General features: G+C 35.1%; 1 protein-coding gene across 5 annotated transcripts in view; it reads right to left on the bottom strand.

Moving 5' to 3' along the window:
* The window catches only part of CLCN3 (chloride voltage-gated channel 3), a 91,550-nt gene that overhangs the window by 7,661 nt on the left and 60,570 nt on the right, over nucleotides 1-23,319 (bottom strand). For all 5 annotated transcript variants that reach the window (XM_027598101.2, XM_027598103.2, XM_027598102.2 and 2 more), the window contains 9 exons: nucleotides 22,165-22,264; nucleotides 20,608-20,795; nucleotides 19,531-19,653; nucleotides 18,168-18,374; nucleotides 14,700-14,780; nucleotides 13,264-13,809; nucleotides 10,609-10,795; nucleotides 7,600-7,998; nucleotides 1,830-2,046 (listed from right to left, as the gene is read on the bottom strand). In XM_027598101.2, coding sequence (XP_027453902.1) covers nucleotides 1,830-2,046; nucleotides 7,600-7,998; nucleotides 10,609-10,795; nucleotides 13,264-13,809; nucleotides 14,700-14,780; nucleotides 18,168-18,374; nucleotides 19,531-19,653; nucleotides 20,608-20,795; nucleotides 22,165-22,264 — 2,048 coding nt within the window. The remainder of the gene's footprint in view (nucleotides 1-1,829; nucleotides 2,047-7,599; nucleotides 7,999-10,608; nucleotides 10,796-13,263; nucleotides 13,810-14,699; nucleotides 14,781-18,167; nucleotides 18,375-19,530; nucleotides 19,654-20,607; nucleotides 20,796-22,164; nucleotides 22,265-23,319) is intronic.

Here is a 23,319-nt window from a genome sequence, read left to right as displayed (position 1 = left end):
TAATCAGCAAAGTGAAATATGGTAATTGACCCATACAGCTTTGTGATCATAGGTAATCATAACTAGAGAGGGACATTTATATTTGTTAGCACACGAAAGGACAAACATGCCAGGCACAGAGAATAACTCAAAGCAAGTAAAAATTATAACTACTCAGCTTAGCTTCTAATTGAGCCATTTATAATTAAAAGGGCCTTAAAACCCATATAACTTCATAAAAAGTTACTCCATTTAACATGTACTTCTTAAGTTTTCAAACAATGAAGTTTGGTAACTTATTTTTTAATTAAACATTAAAAGAAAATAGTTATTTTATTACATGTATCTCTTCTCCAATTTGTATCTGCGATACTTAATAATTCCAAACCTCCTTTCATCAAGAATTTTACACCTTTAATAATTTATTTCACATTACTTAGATTTAATTGGTTAGCACAGTGAAAACACTAAATATGGATCTAATTCTCTAACTTCATATTTCTATTCTTAACCCAATATGGCACAATATATTGTTCAAGAAAATGGTAGTAGTTTAAGAAATCACAAAGAAAGAAGATACATTCTATTAGTCAATAACAGTGTAAAAACAGTAGCAAGAGACTGGGCTCTAAAACTGGAAAGATACTTGTTCCCAGATCGACAACTTAGTAACCACAGGACTAGGCATATTATTAAACCCCTCTGAGCTTCAATTATTACAGCTGTCAGGTAGGAATCTACCACCCACTCTGCAGAGGTACTACAAAGTTAAGTGAGAAACCTGAAGAAGGTGCTCAAGAAACAACTTTCCTTCCCTTTTTTTTTTCCTTTTTCCCTCCTTTCTTTAGACAGGGGTCATGTGTTTTGTCACTCACATGTCTTGAACAAAATGCTTTTTTAAAAAGAAAACCCGCTGTGATTATCTAAGTGTTTAGCATTTCAACCAGCTTCACGCAGGGCAGGGTTAAACCATTTAATTTATGCACAATCAAGAAAACCCTTTGTTTCTCATTTCCAGCTCTTTCTGTCCTCAGCCTTCAGATTAAAACAATGTTCTTAAGTATTTCAACTAGGAAGAATAGTATAATGGACATAAAGGGGACTGGAGAGAGAGTGGGTGGGGAAACAGATCCCCAGTGCAGGGACGGGCGGGACGTCTGCTGAGGCCGACTGTGCATCACATCTCCACTCTGTCCCTATGACACCCCCAAACAAAACTCTTCTATGGTCCTGTCCTGGAGAAACACTGGTAGTTCATGTGTGAAGGGCAGAAAAATAAGTTAACCAATTTACACATTTTAAATACATGAGTTTTTGTCATTAGCAGTTTATATGAAAGCTTTGTGGGTGGAAAAGGTAGAAAAGAGGAAACAAAAAGCATTTGCTAAAGGAGGATTTTAGCTAATTTACAAATTTCATTTAATTATGCATTATTTCCCTCATTACACGGTAAATAAAGTAATGGTTGAAATAGTAAACAGCAAAATAATTACACAGTTAGTATTGAACTAGAAAGTTATATTCAAAGAATGAAATACTTACTAAAAAGAAAACAGGTTTTTTTCTCTACTCCATTCAGGTTAGGTCCACTACTCCTCTTTGCCAACTCTGAAGTGTTCCTGACAAATGCTACTTTATGTTTTGGCAAAGATCTGCCAGTTGACATTTTTTTTTTTATTCTTGGTAAGTGCCAATCTGATCAATATGGATCCTATATCTATAACCACACTAAAAAGACAGACTTTTCCACTTGGAAGCTGACTTACACTCTCCCTAAGAAGTGAATATGAATTCCACTAAAAAGTGTCATAAATTCTGTGACGCAAACTGATTTCTTTCACTAGACTTACCCATTGTGAGTTACAAGGCACTGCCTCAGACCCAGCTTTCGGAAAATATCCACCACGATTTCCATCGGGGTGTGATCGGTCACGGTAAAAGGACTCATGTCAAGGATGCTCCGAAGCTTCAGTGGCCGAGGGCTTTCTGCTGGAAGAGACGGGGTGTGCTGTGCAAAACACACACGAGAACTGCCCACAATACCTTCTTGTTTTTTTCTGGCACTTTCTGAAAAGAGAGAGAGAAGACCCAAAATTAATCTGTGTTAAGGGGAATCTGTTTATTTGGAGATTTTAAAAAACAACCAAATGTATCCCATGAATTTTGTTCCCTTCATTTTTTCCTACCTTCTTACCCAAGAGAGGACTCAACTGAAAATTTAGTAATTTCTTATATTTGACAGAATTAGACTTTACCAATAACAAATCATCTTCATGTAAATAAAATATTTGTGATCTATCAATTTTCTTTACTGGGGCTAAAGCTGTTTTCTAACTCCAGGGGACAAGGAAGCATGCGTGAAATATGGTTTTTTAAAACCTGCACAAATTAGAGCATGGTTTGTTACAGGAATCCATCATCAAAGGATAGCTGCCCATGCTAAACGTCACTTATCCTTCAGAGGTGGGACTAAAGAGTTTCACTCCTATATTGACTATCTTGTATATACTCCACCCCTGTGAATTACTTAGTTCTTTCTCTTTTCTAAGGCTAAAGTTTAATTTTCTAGGCGCGTCATGAGCATTAACAGGTGGGTTGAAACTACAACTATGCACATGATGGACACAGACTTATTTTTCAGGTTTTGTTTGTAAAGGCTCTGCTAATTTCCCCTCTCCAGTGTGCTCTGCTTCAAGTGCTTCTGTTTGCTGCCAAGCTCCACTCCGACCTTTGACAGTGCTAGACAAGAAGCAGTAAAGATGCAAAAAACTGCAGAACAGAGACCACAGGAGGAGAAAGGAAACCTATGAAATGGAGAGAATACAACAATAGCTTTATGTTTGTATTTTGAGTTAGTATGTATTCAAAACTGTGTTCACAACTATGTTTTTGCCATATTGAACATATTTTAAACATGAATTTTGCTACAAAAATATTTAAGCCAAAATAATAAGCATCAGTCCCAGACTGAGAAGCAGATAAACATATATAGCTCATAAACAAACACTGCAATTCTGTTTGCTCCTTCTGACCTCTAAAGCCTTATTTAACTGTACTGGAACACATTCAGGTAGGAAGGTACTAAGTGAAATTCTAATGACTAGTACTTACTAAACCACTTTAAAAGCATGATAAAAGCATAAAAAGAAGAAAGCCCATTAGCAAGTGACATAAACGATTCTTGAAAGACGTTCCTTAAGTTCTCTTAACTCACAGAAGCATCTGGCTAATGATCTATGAATGGTGAAGTGTAAATACTGTTAGCATGACAGATATTCTGAGTTAAAACTAACCCCACTCATCAACCTTAAATACCTTAAAGTAACAAATTATACCATCAATGAAAATGTGCTGAGATTAAATATTTAATGATAGAAGTTTCAGAAAAGTTTAGAAAAAGTTACTAACCTGTTTGTTTATTGTAATGTTCCTTCGATATACAAGGCACAAAGCTAGTGAAACCCAGCCTGACTTAAATTTGTCCTTTATATGAATACAGTAACTATTTTAACAAGCATCATTTATTGAGTACTTATAAAGTGCCGAGGCATCTGCTAGGATTGTTTTGCTTTGTTTGAAAAACAATTTTTTTAATGCCATTCATTCAAAGGCTTTTAAAGCAGAAAATATCATCATAGTTTTCATTTTCTGATATGATTCAGGCATTTTTTTTTTTTAAGTACGCATGCAAAACAGAGTTACACTTCCAGGAGAATGGAAATGGTTCTTTTCTAACATAAAATGTCCCAACATAAATAATCACCTTTCTCCCACTAAATTCTATGTTTTATATTTTTCCTGTTTATGTTAATAGACTTTCAAGGGCTTGACTTCTCACAACTTATCAAAAAAGAAAGGTACAGGGGCGCCTGGGTGGTTCAGTTGGTTAAGCGACTGCCTTCGGCTCAGGTCATAATCCTGGAGTCCCCGGAACGAGTCCCACATCAGGCTCCCTGCTCAGCAGGGAGTCTGCTTCTCCCTCTGACCCTCTTCCCTCTCGTGCTCTCTCTCATTCTCTCTCTCTCAAATAAATAAATAAAATCTTTAAAAAAAAAAAACTATACTATAAAAAAAAAGAAAGGTACAGAGGCTGTCCCTTTCATTTCTGACTATGCGAAACCTGGTAGTGACAGGCTGCAAAAACATTCCCCAGGGATATAGAACTCTTTCATCATTTGTATTAATCTTAGAAAGCAAAAAAGTCTCTAAATCCACAAAATGGTATTTCAACTAACCAAGCAGGTATAAAGTTTATTTTAACTACTACAAAGAGATAAACAAAAGACCAGTCCACTTACTTGCAATGTGCATTATTGAGTAAACTCTATTTTAAGGTTTCTAAATATTGCTATGGAAGGGGAAATCTTTAACAAATTAGCTCTTCTAGGTATGCAAACTAAAGCTTTATTCTGAACAAAAGATCTTGAGGGGATAGGAGAAAAGTATAATTAGGGGAGCAGCCTGTCACTGTGCCATGTACCTTACTATTGTGTTCAATATGTCAATGATATTTAGGTTTTCATATACCATGAGTCTCCCTGTAAAACTTACAGCTATTACATAAATAGAAATGAACAAGTGTTACTTTTATACCTCAAGTCAGAAAATAGGAAAGACAAATTTTTCAATTCACACTAAAATGTTAAATATACTTCATTTTAAACAAATCTATAAAACATCCAGCCTCACTTTTAATCTTGACATAAAAATGCGGGAAGAAATGCCTCTCCTTTTGGATTCAACTTTAACACAGTAAACTGTCATTCACTGCTGGTGGGAGTACAGGGTATAATCACTCCCTGGTGTGATGTGAAAATATCTTAGAACATTACAAATGCACCTCCTCTCTGATCCAAAAATTCCACTTCCAGTAATTTTTGTACATTTGCACACAGGCAGAATGTTGAATATGTGAAATCATCAAATATATGAGGGAGCAATGTCTATAACAGCAGAAAACTAGAAACATCTTAAATGTTCATCAATGAGGAACTGATTTTAGAAATCATTAGGTATCCCATGGTATGTCTATTTAATGGAATACTACGCAGCTTTAAAAGAACAGAATGAAGAAATTCACTGGGAAGATGTCCAAGAAAACACTGTTTAGTGAAAAAAAAAAAAAACAACAAAGTACAGAACAACACATATTGGAGAGCATGATACCATTTGTTTAAAAAGAAAAAACATATATACTTACTTATATAAGGATAGAATAATATCTACAGAATACATAAGAAACCAAAGAGATGGCTGCCTACAGAGAGTTAAACTGGTAACTATGAGGTCATGGTGAGAGACATTTTTCACTGTATACTTTTAATCTTCTTGATTTGAACTATGTGAATGTATCATCTATAAGTAAACTAAAATTTTTAAATAATGAAATGACATACAAATGCAGAGTTTATAAATTATGGGAAAACCGTGCTTTTAAAATCTTGAGTTTTCCCATCCCTGGATATGGTATATAATTTACCAGTTATTCAAGCATTTTTTTTGTCTTTCATAAAGTATTTGTTATACAAATATACAAAACCTCATGTACAGATCTATTTTTCTCATTAAAAAATGTACTTTATAAAAATATATGTAGGTAAATATTTAAGGTGTGTTCTGAAAGTCACCATGTGAAACATTTCTGATGACATGACTGGATATTTCACATATCTAAAGTATACCTATTCCCTTAAACTGACATCATCTGCTACCACAATATTCTGTTTCAAGATAGTAATAAAACTGAAAAATAGGGGCACCTGGGTGGCTCAGTTGTTAAGCAGCTGCCTTCAGCTCAGGTCATGATCCCAGGGTCCTGGGATCAAGTCCCACATTAGGCTCCCTGCCCAGCAGGAAGCCTGCTTCTCCCTCTCCCACTCCCCCTGCTTGTGTTCCCTCTCCCGCTGTCTCTCTCTCTGTCAAATAAATAAATAAAATCTTTAAAAAAAAAAAACTCTGAAAAATATATCCACAGAATCAGTGGGATTATGAATAATTCTTAACTTTTACCACTTTATTCATCTTTTAAAAACCTTGTTTTTCCTTTAAATTCCTATGTAAATTCTAAAATTCTGACATTTTTCTTTTCTTTGGCTGGCTACCATTAAAACCTAAAGAATAGGAATCTAAACAATGAAATTCTTCTCCTACTATAGGTTTGGCCATGGATTAGCTCAGAAGCTCAAACACTTAAACACAAGAGCAACATACATTGCCCATTCCCGGCAACTATTCTATTACCTACAGCAAATCCTGGAATGATAGGATTGCTAGTCTTTAAAAAACTCTTCCAAAGCTGTAGCCTTTTCCTTAACTAAATAGGATATTCTCTGTAGATGCTTCTGTTTTGTTTTGATAGCTCTTATAAACTGAGCATTTCCATTCTGATTTGAGAAACACTCCCCTAAGTCTTCCCTCTTCAAATGGCACAAGAATTAAAATATTTTACAATCCTTTTGCAATGGCCACAGAGATAAGTTGTAGAGGATGGGCTCACAGGACCAAATGCTTAACATTTTCAGCTCATGGTTCTCCACTAAAAACTTGAGAGTATGAAAGCAACAGCTTGATGAAAATAACCTTTATCACCTTTGGGAGTTGGCGGGGAGAGAGGAAAAGGAATCAGATTGCATAGGAAAGGCCTTACTAGCCTCCTCATCAGTACTTCAGGACTATAAGATAAGGAGAAAAATAAATTTTGCAGGAACACAATTGTTTCCTCCTCATAAAAAGTTTAATTTATTTCCAAGGAATAATATAATATGGCTAATGCCTTTAATCTATACTTGCAGGAATAATATCTCAAAATACATTATATACTTTTCAACCTAGCATTTGACCAAAATAAACTCTCAACGATTTTTTTTCACTTTAAAGTAGATATCATATGTTCATATTGTAAACCTAAATCCAAAAGCTGAAAAAGGAAAACCTGTGAATCTGATATGAAACAGACCAACGAAGACAAGATTTTCAATAACTTGCATTCAAATAAGCCAATATTAAATACAAGAATGTATTTAGTGGGATGACCTAGCACTTGCTAAGGCCTTATCTTATATGCTATTATGAATGATATCAACTTCACAAGGCTTATCTTAGTGGGAAAAGAAAGAATCTGACTTTGATCTCTGATAACAATGCCAAATCAAAAGATAAAACTGTATTTAGTGGGACACCTGGGTGGCTCAGTTGGTTAAGTGTCTGCCTTCCGCCCAAGTCATGATTCCAGGGTGCTGGGATCGAGTGCCACATTGGGCTTCCTGCTGAGCAGGGAGCCTGCTTCTCCCTCTCCCTCTGAACCCTCCCCACCCCGTGCTCTCTCGCACACTGTATCGCAAATAAATAAAATCTTTAAAAATAAATAAAAAGATTTCTTAAAAAAAAAAAAATTTCTTAGTGGGGAAACAATTCACAGAAGCCTAATGCCTTCCCTAAAGAACTTAAGACTTTCGGGGACATAAATAAAATACACCTCTCGCCCCCACAAACCCAACCAATTATTGCTTTCCTTTCCTCAAGAAATCTTATATGTCTGTATCTATCTAAATATATATAGATTCCAACAGGTACAGATATAGATAGATTTGTGTGTGTGTCTGTATTTTTTAAAAAGGGTACCTATTGCAATTGTCAGGTCTCTTCTGAGGGCAAATCCCACCAATCTTTGAGATTCTTTTGACATTATGACAGGAAAGCCATTGTAGCTGGTTTCATTAATCATGTTTTCTATATCATCCACTGTCATATTGTCCTGTGTCAGGACGGCTAAGGGAGGATCGTTCCTTCGAGGTCTCATGACATCAGCAGCCAGGGTGGTATGAGTGAATTCTTCTTTTGCATCCAAGAAAGGGTATCCATTTAACCGGATGTGAGCTTCATAAATGCCTTCCCTACCAAAAGCATCGCCAACCCATTTACTGGTCATAACTGCAGCCATAAGGGGAACAATGTATTCCAAGCCTCCGGTAAGCTCAAAAACGATAACCACCAGGGAGACAGTCATCCTTGTCACACCACCTGAAAAAAAAGGAAACACCATTGGTCAAGGAGGACAGGACATGTTCGTGGAATTTGTGTGCTAGGCAGGTGAACGCGAATTGTAAATAGAACTTAGTGAAAAGGATTACCATTAAAAACTGCTACTCCTCTCTTAAGACAATCACCACTATTTTAATAAGATCTAGAGAAACACTGATTTTCTTTAACACAAAAGATTATTAAAATAACATTTCAAAACCTGTTTACTTCACAGTACACAGCTGACCAACTAAAACAAGCTTGCCATTTTGGTTTATTGCTATAGCAAAGACTAATTTCACTCATAAAATGGATTATTAAGAATTTGGTGATGCACATCAGAGCTACCTTTTACGTCATAGCTACCAATTTAAAATTAAGCTCATATGTGGGTAGAGTATTAATACACTTCTCTGTATCTTTTCAAAATGAATAAAATATTTTAATGCCTTGTGATTTATGTTAACAGGGTAATATCCCCTTCCTTAGAAAACTCATCTATTTGTTTACCCAAATCATCATTCTGAACTACCATCTGTATGCTGATGCCTCATAATCCACATCTCTCCACTTACTATTGCATTTGCCCCATGTCTCCAACTCTGCATACCTTATCTTATTGCTTGCTTATCTCGTTTTCCAACTGTAAAAAGACTCTGGATGACCCACTGTCACAAAAAACACCACATACTTGAAACCAAAATCCTCTTCTCCCAAAGAGCTACCCATCCCAACTTTCCTGACTCCAGCACCAGCACTACATTCTTCCCGGCAACCTAGATAGTCATTCCAGGTCTATGCCTTTACTTTACTCCAACACCTACACCCTCACAAGTCCTATCTGATTAGCTTTGCAAAATATTTATCTATGGGTCCCTTTCTCAATACTGTCACTATTACCAAACTAGTTCAGACTCTCAAGACATGGTTCCTTAATTTTAACACTATTTTATCTTACCTCCTTGACTCCAGGCCCCATTACCTTCAATCCACTTTATAAGCCATGTTCCCAGGTTAATCTTTCCTAAGTACTACTTTCACCATGTTGCTCCTTTGCTCAAAAACCTACCAACACTCGCCAGTTCATACTGTATTAAGCTTAAACTCTTCCTTTTTGTTTTTTAATCTAAAAACAGAAGGGAGAAAGAACCTACTATATATTATGTATCTACACTATGCCAGGCACATCCCTAGTCAGTTCACAAAGGCTTTTTTTTTAAACTAAGTGACTTATTTTACCTGGCACTGTGCTAACAGCTTTACATGCAGTTGATCTCATACAATCCTCAAAACAACAGTAGGAGATAAGTAGTTATTATTTCTATTTTAAAGATAAGAAAACAAAAAATCAAAGCAAAGGAACATTCCCAAAGTCATCAAGCTACAAATGCCAAAGCCATGACTCTGCCACAGCCTTTTCATAATATGGCTCCTTCTCACGATTAATCCAACTTCATTTCCCAAAAGTATCCAAAACACACCCTCTACTTCAATACTGCCAGTATCTTCAAAGCTCCATGAATACTAAATTTATCCCTATCCCAATTCCTTTGCCTTCACATGATTACATTCCTCAAAAAAATCCTCTTCTTTAAGTTCTACTAATCTCCTTAAGTAAAGCTCATGTTCTACTCTACCTGAACTATGTCAGCTCTCCTTTTCTCTAGATTCCTACAATTTTCTTAGACTCGGTACTATATTTAATCATTATATGATGCTCACTATTGTTTTCTCAGTTTTGGTCTTATCTCCCCAACGTGACTGTACTTGAGGTTGGGCCCATGTTTTATACTTCTTTTTGTATCACTCACTGCACCTAGCACTGTTAAAGAGAAAGTGGATAACTACTAAGTAATTGCTACTTTGGTGAAAATGATTCTGTCCCTCACTTTCACTTGATATTATACTTTTGAAGATCAATAATTACATAATTTTGATTCACTGAACAAAAATAAGTCAAAATACCAACTATTATTAAATATCATAACCAAAATTCAGCTGACATTTTAAATATAAAAAGAAATAACTATTTTTCATATCCAAGAGAACACATAGACTCTTAAGTATTTAATGCAGATATTTTTTTTTCATTAAAACAATAGTTACCTTTTTCCATTTTGCTATAAATGCACCTTAAATGGAGGAGGGCTGGTAAAGAAATCTTCCACTATAGCTAACTATAAGTCACTGCAGAGCCAAAGCTAGTCTGACACTTTGCTAGAATGCTAATCTCAGGAACCATGCTACAGTTGTCATAGGGAAGCCAAGATCCTTGACAATGAAAAGAACAAAAATTTCCCTGGACAAGACTCAAATTAAACCTAGGTTGTACTGAGATGTTTTCTGTTACAAAGCATTACACAATATTTAAAAGATGCTAACCACCATTAAATTTTTCCATTAACAAATGTTTAGAGACAGGCAAAATGAAAACTAGTACTACAGAAACACCATATAATAGTAGTACTGTTTCATTTTAGTTAAAGCATTCTCTTCCTCTGTCCTGTACCACCCTCCCCCACCTCACCAACCAAGCATAAACATGCTCTCCCACTTGCTCTTTTCTCTCTCAGATTCACAAACATCCATCCACAGACACAGTTTCATTACCTAAGCATGCAGCAGCACCAACCATGGCATAAAGGCCAGGTGTAATGCAATCAGCTCCAACCTCACACCACTCCTTAAAGATAAACCAGTCGTGGTGATAATACGCAAGCTGTTCTACTGCAATCCCCACAATCCTTCCAGCAATCGCTCCAATGGCCATGCTGGGAATGAACAAGCCTGATGGAACCTGTAACAAAAACACAATGCTTAACTGAGCAGAGATCCTCGAGTTGGATGCTTAGAACCTACATTCTACAGACTTCTTTATAACACTTTTGATTCTTTTCACATTTTATTTATATAGCAAAATCCTAGTACAAATAAAACTACAGCAAAATACCGTTCTACTGGTACCTTATTCATGAATTCAGTTACAAAGTAACAAGTAACATTCTCTAAGCCAAAGAGAAAATAACCCAAGGGTTATTTATCCTTTAAACTCAAGAGTTCCTTAATGCCAGTCCCTAACAAAATTTTTATTAGTCTATGCTGAAATGGGGAAAGAAAAAAGGACAATATGAAGCATTTTTCATAAAACGAAATCAGTTCGGTGGGAAGTACTGTCTTTTACTCCACAATTACACCCTCCTACATATTTGTTGTTTACCAAATGATAAAAATATTAGATGCGATTCCTCTTAAGTTGTACAATGTGAAGCGGACAATCTTACCAGGTCCTTCAATATTTTTTAGCGATACATATAAGGAGAAAAATATTTATCGATCAATTAAATTTAATGAAGAAAATAGGAATAGTAAACATCTTAAGCAAGATCATTTAAAGATTAAAATACTAATAGCTCCAAAATGTTCTGGATATGAAATAAGCTGAGCACAAAATAATGGCATGTTGAACACGGTATCAGGATCATTAAAAGGCTATCCAAAGAGAAGAGATCAAAATATGTTTTACTCCACTGCCAGTTAGGATTCTTCAGCCAGAGCACAGGACATTGTGGGACTTAACAAAGACCCGCCAATTGTCTCCAGCATCCTGTAGCTCAACTAAAGATGAGAAAGTTGGGATTTACAGAAAATCAACTTACGTAGAAACAGGAGCTTCAATAGTTGCTCTAACTTGATTCACTATGAAAAAAATTTTTAACTTCAAGGTTTTTCTATTATGTAACTCTTATACCCAGTAGACTAAATAGAGAACAACAGAAAAGAAACCATATTTCAAAAACTATCATTATGATTTTGTTGACATTAAGGTGTTATTCCACATAATTTACATCTGCAAAAGCATATTATCACTAGTGAATATTAATTTAAAGAACAACGATTAGCTGACATTTGATCCTCATATACAGCACTGACAGTCATATAAGAAAATTACATTTACTGGCAAATCACTAAGTAATTAATGTTATTCTCACTTTTGTACATTCAAATGAAGCAATGTACCAGGGCACTGGGTCTAGCTCCCTTAAATCCTTGATGGAAAAAGACATGGTATTCACAGGCTAGTAATTTAACAGAGCCTGCAGTGTCCTTTCAAGCTAACACCCTATAGTAGCATGATAGGCAGAGTAACGGGTCCCCAGAGTTTTTCCATATTCTAATTACTATGAATTCCTTATGTTACACAGTAAGGAGGAATTAAGGTTGCAGGTAAAATTAGGGTTAATCAGCTGACTTTAAAACAGAAGATTATCCCGGATTACCTGGGTGGGCTCAAAGTAATCACAAAGGTTATTTTAAATGTGGAAGAAGGATTTAGAAGAGTTAGTGTCAGGATAATGAGATAAAAGAAAAACCTAACTAACCATTGCTGGCTTTGAGGATGGGAGAAGGAGGCCATGAGCCAAGGAATGTGGGTGGCCTCTAGAAGGCTAGAAAAGGCAAGAAATGGACTCTCCCCTAGAACTTCCATAAATCCCTATGAACACCTTGATTTTAGTCCAGTGAGACCCATTTTGGACTTCTGATCACCAAAACTGTAATTAATTGGTGTGATTTTTAAGCCACTAAGTTTAGGGTAGTTTATTATAGCAGCAAAAGGAAACTAACATAAGTGCTTTTAAAACGTCACCATGAATTCCCTGACACTGCTCCCATTAAGAGGTAGGCCTCTGTTACTGCCCAGACAAATAGAAAGTAACATGAGGCATGGTGCATGACTTCCCCGGCGAGGTTAAAAACGATCCTCTTGGGACAAGGAGCTACCATGTAAGAAATCTAAATGCCCAGAAGGCACCAAGCTGGAAAAAACCGAGAGACAGACAGAGACAGAGAAAGAGAGAGATGTTCCAGGAGCCCAGATGTTCCAGACCCAGTTGTCTGAATCTTCCCAGCCCAGGTGGTAGATGACCAGCCTTAGCCATGTCTGATGACATGTATGACAGACCACAAACAAAACATGCCCAGTTGAGTCCTTCCCAAATTATTGACTCAATATCAAAAGCAAAATAACTAGGTATCTTAAATTGCTAGGTTTTGGGGTAATTTGTTACACAGTAACAGATAACCATGTTCAACAATATATCCAAAGGAATTCTTTTATTCATTACGTAAAATGAAACCCAAAAGATAAGAACTTTTTCAGCCTACATTTATGAAATAACCACCTTTAGATAAACATTTCACTGCTCATTTCACACACATTTTAAACATGACAAAATTACTTAACTAACACCTCACATTAGCACTTACCTTGATACCAAAAGTGAATACTGTCATGATAATTTTAAATATGAGTGCTAAGCATAACTGCCATATAGCTGAATACACTCCAAGGCCTGCTGGACGATCAGGAATATCATCAACAATTTTACTGGCATTCATGTCATTTCTGTAGTCACAAAGAGAAGAGGATTCCAGAGGACCACAGTCTGTAAAAAGCTCTTTGATCAGCTCACTGGTGTTGAGCCTGGTATACGGATTAGGGAAGGCTATCACCGCAGTAATGGCAGCAACAACAATGACTTCAAGAACAGGATACTTTCCGAATCTGGTGGATTTGCGGCGACGACACCAGGCAATATTTGCCCTAATGAAAAAGGCTCCCCAAAGCCCTCCAAATACCCCGAGGAGAATAAAAGGGAACAGTTCAAAAAGGTACCATGGTGTGTGATACTCCACATAAAAAAGGACCAGACGGCTGTTACCAAATGGATTGATGGATCTCAAAACAAATGCAGCCACTAAAGCAGCAAAAAATGATCTCCATAAAGTTTTAAGAGGAAAATAATAGCTAACCTAAAAAGAAAAAGAAAAATTAATGCTATAATTTTATAAGATGTTTCTGGTATCTTATAACTTGAATATCATCGTCTAATTTTTGCCACAGCTAGTGTTTACATATAATAGATTTTACTGTGGTGAGAAAAAAATCAATGTTTTATTAACTTTGGCTATCACATCATTACAAATTCCCAGTATCAACTGGTCAAAAATGTCTAGTAATTATTTCAGATACCTAGCACTGTTTCATTTTCAAAATGAGTTTCACCTCATGTAGTGAAGAATAAATGCACCATCACCAACTCTTATGAGCTCATAAAGAAGTATTTAATTTGTCTCTTCTATATTAAAGAAAAAAGAGGAAAAGAACACAAACTGGAAAAGCAAATTTTAAACCATTCCTAGTCACATTTTTGTGTAAATATGTAAAAAGTCTTAAGCACCAATGAGAAAACAAAAACAAAATATGCCACTGATGCGACTAAAATAATTTTCTTAAACATCAATAACTACCCCAGAAATAAGCATACAAACTCACAATTTAGAAATTGATTAAAACTTTTTAAATAAAAACATGGGTGATAATATAACAAACAGTGGTTAAATAATTTCTACTAAGCCAAATCCATTTCTGCTTACTTTTAAATACATCAATAAAGTTTAATTTTAAATAATCACTTAATATTTATACATGAGTAATATTTTAAGGCCTTTCTCAAAGTAAAGAACATGTTATATTAATCTATAAGTAAGAATAAGTGAAAAATAACTTTACGAAGTTAAATCTGAAAACTTAAGGGCACAGTCTGTATTTATTACACTAGCTATATAACAGAAAAGCATGCCAAAATATATTTGTAATGGTAATTATGCATAATGTTATAGTTGCTGTTTTCTTTACCTACCTCTTCCAGGCTAAAAAGAACTCCTCCAATTGGTGCACCGAAAGCTACAGAAACCCCTGCAGCTGAGGCAGCTGATAGTACCTAAAAAGAGAATTTGGCTTATTTCATATATTCTTATAAATTCAAATATACCAAATAAAAATTCTTCATGTTGCCTGAATTTTTGAAATGCCTCTCCTGAAGTTAACTCACATGTCTACCCCATCTCCCCAAGCAGAGGCCATTATTTATTTCCTCTAAAAAGATATTTTTTCTCTTCTGCTTTAACTGAAAGGTCATTCACATATTCGATATTCAATTAAAAAACATTTGTGCAAAATACACTAATGTAAATAGAATGCAAAGAAGAAAAAGGCAATGAATATACACAATTATCAAGATGTTTGGGAAGACCAGTAGAGAGAACAGTAACTGGGGTTTAGGGGGAGAGTAGTTTATTTTTTTTTAATAATTTATTCATTCATTTATTTATTTAAGAGAGAGTGAGAGAGAGAGATCATGAGCAGGGGGGAGGATTAGAGGGAGAGGCAGACTCCCCACTGAGCAAGGAGCCCGATGCGGGACTCAATCCCAGGACCCTGGGATCATGACCTGAGCTGAAGGTAGACGGTTAACCAACTGAGCCACCCAGGTGCCCAAGGATATAATTTCTTCAGATTTTAGAGTCAACTGCTTCACCATTAATAATTAATGTTTTCTATGCAAGCTCTATGCCCAATGTGGGGCTTGAACTCATGACCCTGAGATCAAGAGCTGCATGCTCTACTGACTGAGCCAGCCAGGTGCCCCTAATAATTACTGTTGTCTAAATCGTAGTAAAATATCTAGAGAACTTAAAACCTATTGAGTTACCTTATTTTCACTACTCTAAATCCTCTGAAAATATCGCTACTGCCAATTTGGAAAGCCTCATTCTAAAGCAAAAACAATGGCTACCCCCTTATGAGGCAGTCTTTCCAAACTGGAACCCTACAATAAAGTTAAAGATGACAAAAATATCCACAAACGTTCTTACAGATTCTCTCTCCACCTCCCCAGTCTGTCACTTGGACATTGCCCACTTCCCACCAGTGTGAAGCCAACTACACATACACATTCATTGGACATTTATATTGTAATTACTTTTCTAAGAGTCTTTATTCCCTTCACTATTTCATTCCAGTAAATATCTGAGGGTACCAAAGCATTTCCCCAAATGGTCAAGTTTTACATTTATGAAAAAGAAACTGGAAATAATCAAAATTAAATTATATATAATTAAGACCATGATCTCCATTATCAGGCTGCTGTTTGGCAAATTAAAAATAAGCAATACTTATTTTAATTAAATTGTACTTGGCTAGGGGCGCCTGGGTGGTGCAGTTGGTTAAGCATCCAATTCTTGGTTTTGGCTCAGGTCTGATCTCACGGTTGTGAGATGGGTCCCCAAGTTGGGCTCCACTCTCAGCGAGGAGCCTGCTTGTGTTTCTCTCTCCCTCTCCCTCTGCTCCCACCCCTGCTCTCTTGTTCTCTCTCTTTCTCAAATAAATAATTAAAAAAAAATAAGTAAATTGTACCTGGCTTTCAGAATGCAGACTCTGCTTATATGGGGGAGGACAGCAAATTTAATGATTTTGTTTTTTCCCACTAACAGGATTGGAGACAACACATTTAACTGAATTCTCTGTACATTTAATATAATAGAATTTTACATCAAGCTAACACCCAGTACTTATAACTCACACACACATTTTAATGTTTTATAAGTATCAAGGAATCATTTAATTAAAAATGTCAAGGAAGTGAACATAGAAGAAAGCCAAAATATGAGGCCTTCATGTTTTCAACAAGTAAACTCTAGCCATTATATACTAAGGTGAACAAAGTTAATGTCATAAACATTACTAATCATCACAGTGTATATCTTAAAATTTAAGTGAATTTAATTTCTATGGCATTTTCTAATAAATTACATTTTGCACTTAAAATGAATAAATAAAAATAAAAATCTTACCCCCAAATGTCAAGGTACAATAGCAAGTAAAGGAATTGCACTGGAGAGACAAATGCTATAGCTCCATTTTAGCCCTAATTTGCTCTGCTACAACATAGTTTTAGGTTATGTTTTGTTTTGTTTTTAACATACACACATATCCACAGTCACAGAAATAGTAGTAGTAGTAAGGAGTACAGACTTTGGAGTCAGAGAAAAATAAATTTTAATCCATACTCTGACACTCTGCTACATAATCTTGGACAAGTTAGCAGCTCTATGCCCTAATTTCCTATCTATAAATGGGGACAATAGTGCCAAGTTAATAAGATTATTGTGGATTTAAATTTTAAAATGAAAGGACTTGTCACAGAACCAGATACATAATAAGTAATCAATAATGTTAGCTATTCGAGTTAGAGCATAGTACTAGAATCACAATTATCATTCAGAGGTGGAACTATGACGGTCTGAAGTGTTCCTCTTTCAGACTACTGCCAATGTACGAACAATGTTTTAGTACTAACACTAAATGAAAGAGAAATCATTTCAATTGAAGAATCAAATAGCTTGATAAAAATATTCTACTTTTTTGTTATAGTATTAAAAACAACAGGATGAAAAGTCCTGTGCTAGGGTCAGAGACCTCTGAGTTCTCAATATTTAATTATATAAAAATATGGTATCTTGAAAACGCAAAGCGCTCTGTACCACCTTGGCCTACAGATTAGATTGGGAAAACAAGAAGGGATTGGGCTCCCAAAGTGTAGAGCTAATACAAAAGGTCTCAGGAGCCCATTTTTCTTCTAGAAAATATCCATAGCAATGTACAAACATTAGGGAACTCCATAATAAATAAAGTTTAAAGCCCTCCTAAAAGATCTTGGGCTGGCCTAAAAAAAAAAAAAAAAAGATCAAGGAAATAAATGTTCCTAAACAGCTGAATAAAGAGGAATTCCTATATTCCCTTTAGTTATGAATCTCTGATTTAAACCTCAGGAGGTCCTAAAGGCCCTCAGAACATCTTCATGGTGCCAGATAGCTCTCTGCAGATGACACACCTCTCTCGGGGGCATTAGACACTTCCTCCAGAGGAAAACACAGCTGTTAAGACTTCCCAACCCTGGAAAAATACTGATGGTGAGAAATCAGAGGAAAAATAATGTTACATTTGGGAAAAACTTCAGAGGAAGAAAGGTGTAAGGCAAAGCAAAAACAAATGGAAAGAGCTTTGTGAAATTCAACTGAAACCAATGGACCAGGTAGTCTACCAAAACTTCTCTAAAATACCGGAGTAACTGAGCAGCACTGGGGATAGATTCTAGAAAGATATTAGAGATAATCAAAAAGGGGGAAGAAGCAAACAATTCTCACATTTGAATCTGAATACAGAATTTATCCAAAAAGTAAAGAGTTAAAACACGATCTTTACACTAGAAAATTCTCACTAAGTCTATGTAATATTTATCTGTCAAATAAACCACAAAGATACTTACCTCCCTTTTTTTAGCTTCATTTGTGCTATACTTTGGAAAGAGGTAGGAAAAAATATTTCCACAGCAACAGGCAACATGTACCAGAGGACCTTCTTTTCCTAAACTCAAACCTGATGCCACAGCCAGTACTAATGTGATGGTTTTAATCATTAAAGTCCACTTTCCCAAGTAACCTCTGATGATGAATCCACTTAAAATAGTTTTAATCTACAAAGAAAAGATTAAGATAGCTAATTTCCTTTAAGAAACAGGAAAATTTAACTAATTTAAATTACTCTCTTGTTTTACTCACAAAACCACCCTGCAAATATTTTTGGTGAACCATGGAACAATTCACAATTTTTCAAAAGCTTTAACTATTACGCTACATAATAAATCTATATCATATTCTAATTCTCTTCTCAAGCAAGGATTGAAGGAACCCTATCTCATGAACAAAACTAGAATATAAGGCCATGTTAAAAGGAATACAGACCTTAATAACAAGGGTTGTAATTACATAATAAGGAAAAGGTAAATTTGAATATTTCTGTTGTAGAAATATAGTTAAATACATTCAGATATTCTGTGTCAGAAATTAGGATATTTTGTCTTCTCAGAGTGCTGCCATTATGTGTAATATTTTCCTATATATTAAGAAGGATAAGTGACAACAGCTAAATGCTGCATGATATTGCCCCTTATTGAAGACATAATTAACAAAACTTTAAAAATCACTAAAATTAAGTTTCAAAAGGAAATGCATTAGAAAAAGCTGGTAAGACAGAAAAATTAAGAGGGGAAAGAAATGAATTCCCATCACACCATTCAATCCTAAGTATATTCTTTAAATTACACCATTCAATTCTGAGTATATTCCTTAAATTACCGTTGATAAAAAATAAAACCCAAAAGTTTATACTATTGCCTCACTGTGGTCAAATGTTTATTTAAAGTACAAAATTGTTATAAATATTATCTGCCAAATTCAAGAAATATTAACTTATTTAATTAAAAAATAGTCATATAAAAAGAGTAAATATATTCAAATCAGGTTCATAGCAGCAAAACATCAACTAATCCATCAAAGAACTTTAGGCCACATAATACTTTTCCAGCTTTATAACTGAGTTTTCTGATATTTGTTTACTCACGTGCTAAATTAGTGGTGGAAAAAAAAAATCAACCTCCACAGTTAATGATGAAATGACTATGGGGAAGAATTTCTTGTGATATCTACAATCAACTTACATTTTTAAAATTTTCTTTTTTACATTACAATTTCCCCAGAAAAACAACTACTTTTTCCCCCCTAAAGGCAAAAAGATCAACATCATCACAATTACCAAATGTTTAAATGATACTAAAACATTGCATGGCTTACCTCTGGAATTCCAGAGCCACAGGCATATGGAGCAAATACTTTTACCAGGGAAACGGCAAGAAAGGCAAAACTCAAGGCCCAGAAGATGTACATTATGTAATTCATGATGTAAGAACCAGGACCCTAAAAGGCAAATCGTATAGTATGAATTTAATGTATAGTGCACCCCAAATGCAAGTGCTTGCCACATAAGAAACTTGTGTGAAACTCGTAAGTTTCCTGGTTTACTTCCACAATAGTTAAAGCTTTATATGAACAAAATACTTAAGTAAAATCAAAAAACATATTCATATATACAAGGAGTCTTAATCTGTTTAATGTTTTCCTAGCTTTTTCTTGATACCTAAAGTCTGGTTGCCAAAAATCTGCTACACTTTAACCTCTGCCTATCCACAAAACACATTTTGGAAATAGTTGAAGACGAAATTGTATTTGCATTTAGATCTCATTCCTCTGCAGTTCTGAAGATCAAGTGAGAAACAGCATACTGCCCATGTTATCAGCAAATATATTCTTTTTAGCTCAAAAATTCAGCTTTAACAAAATTTTTAAAACATATCCTTATGACCATGTAACTATATATATTATATAACATTCTAATTTTTACAATGTTCTTCATTACAGAATGTCAAGAACAGTAATCATTTAAATAGTATAATGCTACAAAGAAAAATATATGGATTTCTTCAAGATATCTCGTTACAAGGCTTATTTTACTAAACTTTTTGATAATTTATACTTCCCGACAATATGTTAGGCAGTTTTAATAACATGACTTCCTATTAACTTTGTGATTATACAGATCCTACTGCACTTCTTTTCTACAGTAAGAAATATATTTAATGTCATAATTGAATAGACTTGAATGTGACTATGTACTTAATTAATAGAGCTTCTTGAAACTTTACATTTTACTTGCTGCAAGGTATTCTTCTATTTTCCAATCTATCCTATTACATTTCTTTTTTTCTTTTAATGCAGTTACAATCATCTAATATGTGATTAATTCTATAATTAAATGGAGATTTATTTAGCCATAACAATTACTAATTCATCTTCAGACCCAGCAAGACTTACTTCCGCTTGACCTATGATTAATTCTGCCCATGTTTTCCACTGTGGACATTTATCCCTCTCTTCAAATGTTGTTTCATTAGATCCCCAACAACACTGTTCATGGTTGTACCACAATGCACTAAGGCAAATGCCCTCCTTTAGATCAGTCATCCAGTCAGCAGCAATGTCTATTAGTCCAGCCAGTGCCCCTGTAAAAACATGTTGACGGTAGTAAAAAAAAAAAAAAAAAAAAAAAAAAAAGTAAATCCATTTTTGGAGTGTTAAGAACTATCAAGTTAAGAGGGTCAAAAAAGCTGCAGACTCCCTATACATAAAGGGTCACATAGGGAATATTATATAAATTTAAGATTTTTAAGTCTTAGGTATAAGTAAGTTTATATTACTTCTAAAAAAGTATAGATAGCCACTCTTTAATATAAAATGGCTACTCTGTTTGAAATTAAAACTAAATACATCATTTAAATTAATTGTGATTTGTAATAAAGGTGTTTAAAGACACTAAAATATCTTTAAAAGACAGCTATCTAGCAGGAGGTTCACAAATCAGGTTATTAAAGTCAAAGTTTTTACTATTATGTTTCAATCTGAAACTTAATAAATATGCAAATGAGATCAATATCATTAAAATTTAATGTCCATTAGAAATAGTGAAACTCATAGCATTAATGAATTACTGTGACAGACTTTCAGTTTTCTCCTTAAATAACAGAAAATTAAACATGCCAGGATCATTTTAATGACAGAATACAAAAAATATACAAAATTTATGGTCAAAATCTAGGACCTTCTCATCATATAAAAAGATCAATAGGTCACATACACAGGGGTCACAAAATTCTTGTGCACGTCAATTAGAGGTATCAGTACTTCCCTCTATTCACCACATACATTTTAATTTTCCTCATGTTCTTCTAGACATAATCTTCCATGGTGGAAGCTGAAAGTCATTAAAACAGTCCTTAAAGTTTGTGTTCAGATCTTCAACTCCTATTTCTTAAAATCTCACACATAGGCACATTGTGGGCACTCGATAGCATGGTAGTTGAAATGCAGACTCTTGAGCAGAACTGCCTAAATGTAAATCTTTGCCTGGCCACTTACAAGCTACATGACCTTAGTCAAGTTACTAAACCTCTCTCTGTGCTTCAGGCACCTCATCTGTAAAATGGTGGTAACCGCAGTACTTATACCACAGGACTGCCATGCAGTTTACATACATAAGGCAGTGCATGAAGCACTCAGTAAACAGTAGCTACTTATTATGATGTTAATATTACAAGATACTTTATTGTTTTCTGGATCAAACCACGTATTTTACAGACACAGAAACTGAACCCAGAAAGATCAACCAAACTGCATAGACACTTAAAGTGACAGAGCCAAGACTAGACTCTGAAGCTTCCTGCCTCCTAGTCTTATATTTAAGATTTCTTGAAGGAAACAAAATAAATACTTTTAAAAATCCAACAGGACCTGAAAAAAACATTGTGGGAAGGAGTGGAGAACGATTTATTTTTCTGTTAACCAAAAAAGGATTACATTAAAATTTTTCTTTACCTGATGCCAATCCTGTTAGTGTTACTACTAGCCATCCTGACCATGCATCATATAAGCTTTTTGTCATTTCCCATGCTGATTCTTTCTTTTTGCTGTTGATCTGAAATTAGAAATGTTTATGCTTCATTTTTCAAACCATGAACAAAAGCCACAATTCTAGAATCTAACAGTTTTTTTCAGTTACTATACACGAGACAGTAATCTATAAACTAAATCATGGGAAAGGTGAGCTTGGGGCAGAATCACTATGTCAGACAGTTGTTATACTTGTAAACCAGATGATAAACATTTACCCAGAGATCTGCATTTTTAACAAAAACCTCAGGATTTTAGAGCAAGGGGTCCACAAACCACACAGAGTCTGGCCTATACTGTTTTAAACTGAATCAAATTTAGCTGATACATAACTTTTATATTAACAGAAATAAGACATTATGGCTTGAAATGTCTGTCATTCCCTGACCATTTTCTGGTCCTAGCAATTAAGTGGATTATAATATTCTTTAAAAGATAAGGCCGGTTAATAACAGTGCCCATAATAACATGCTCATAAATACAGTATAGAATAGTCATGTGAATAAAGGGCCTGCCAAAATTTGTAGGCCTGTAAATATGCAGTTATGGAGAGCTCTAATCCCATTTGTAGGGTCCAGAAGCTCTCTTCTATCACGGTGTAAGGCAGAAGTGTCCTCTAGCAGGACAGGAACAGATTTGATTTCCAGATCTCACTCAACTAAGACACAAGAAGGCAACTCTTCCTCTCTTAGTAAGAATGTACTTTTATTTTTTTCTCCTTTTTTTATTATGTTAATCACCATATATTACATCATTAGTTTTTGATGTAGGGTTCCATGATTCATTGTTTGTGTATAACATCCAGTGCTCCCTTCAGTACATGCCCTCTTCAATACCCATCACCAGGCTAACCCATCCCCCCACCCCCCTCCCCTCTAGAACCCTCAGTTTGTTTCTGAGTCCATCGTCTCTCATGGTTCGTCTCCCCCTCCGATTTCCGCCCCCTTCATTTTTTCCCTTCCTACTATCTTCTTTTTTTAAACATAATCAAGAAATGGGCAGAAGACATGAACAGATAATTTTCCAAAGAAGACATTCCAAACGGCCAGGAGACACATGAAAAAGTGCTCAACATCGCTC

Source organism: Zalophus californianus, chromosome 2 (genome assembly GCF_009762305.2).
Source record: "Zalophus californianus isolate mZalCal1 chromosome 2, mZalCal1.pri.v2, whole genome shotgun sequence".
Taxonomy (NCBI): domain Eukaryota; kingdom Metazoa; phylum Chordata; class Mammalia; order Carnivora; family Otariidae; genus Zalophus; species Zalophus californianus.
This window is presented reverse-complemented; position numbering and strand designations above follow the sequence as displayed.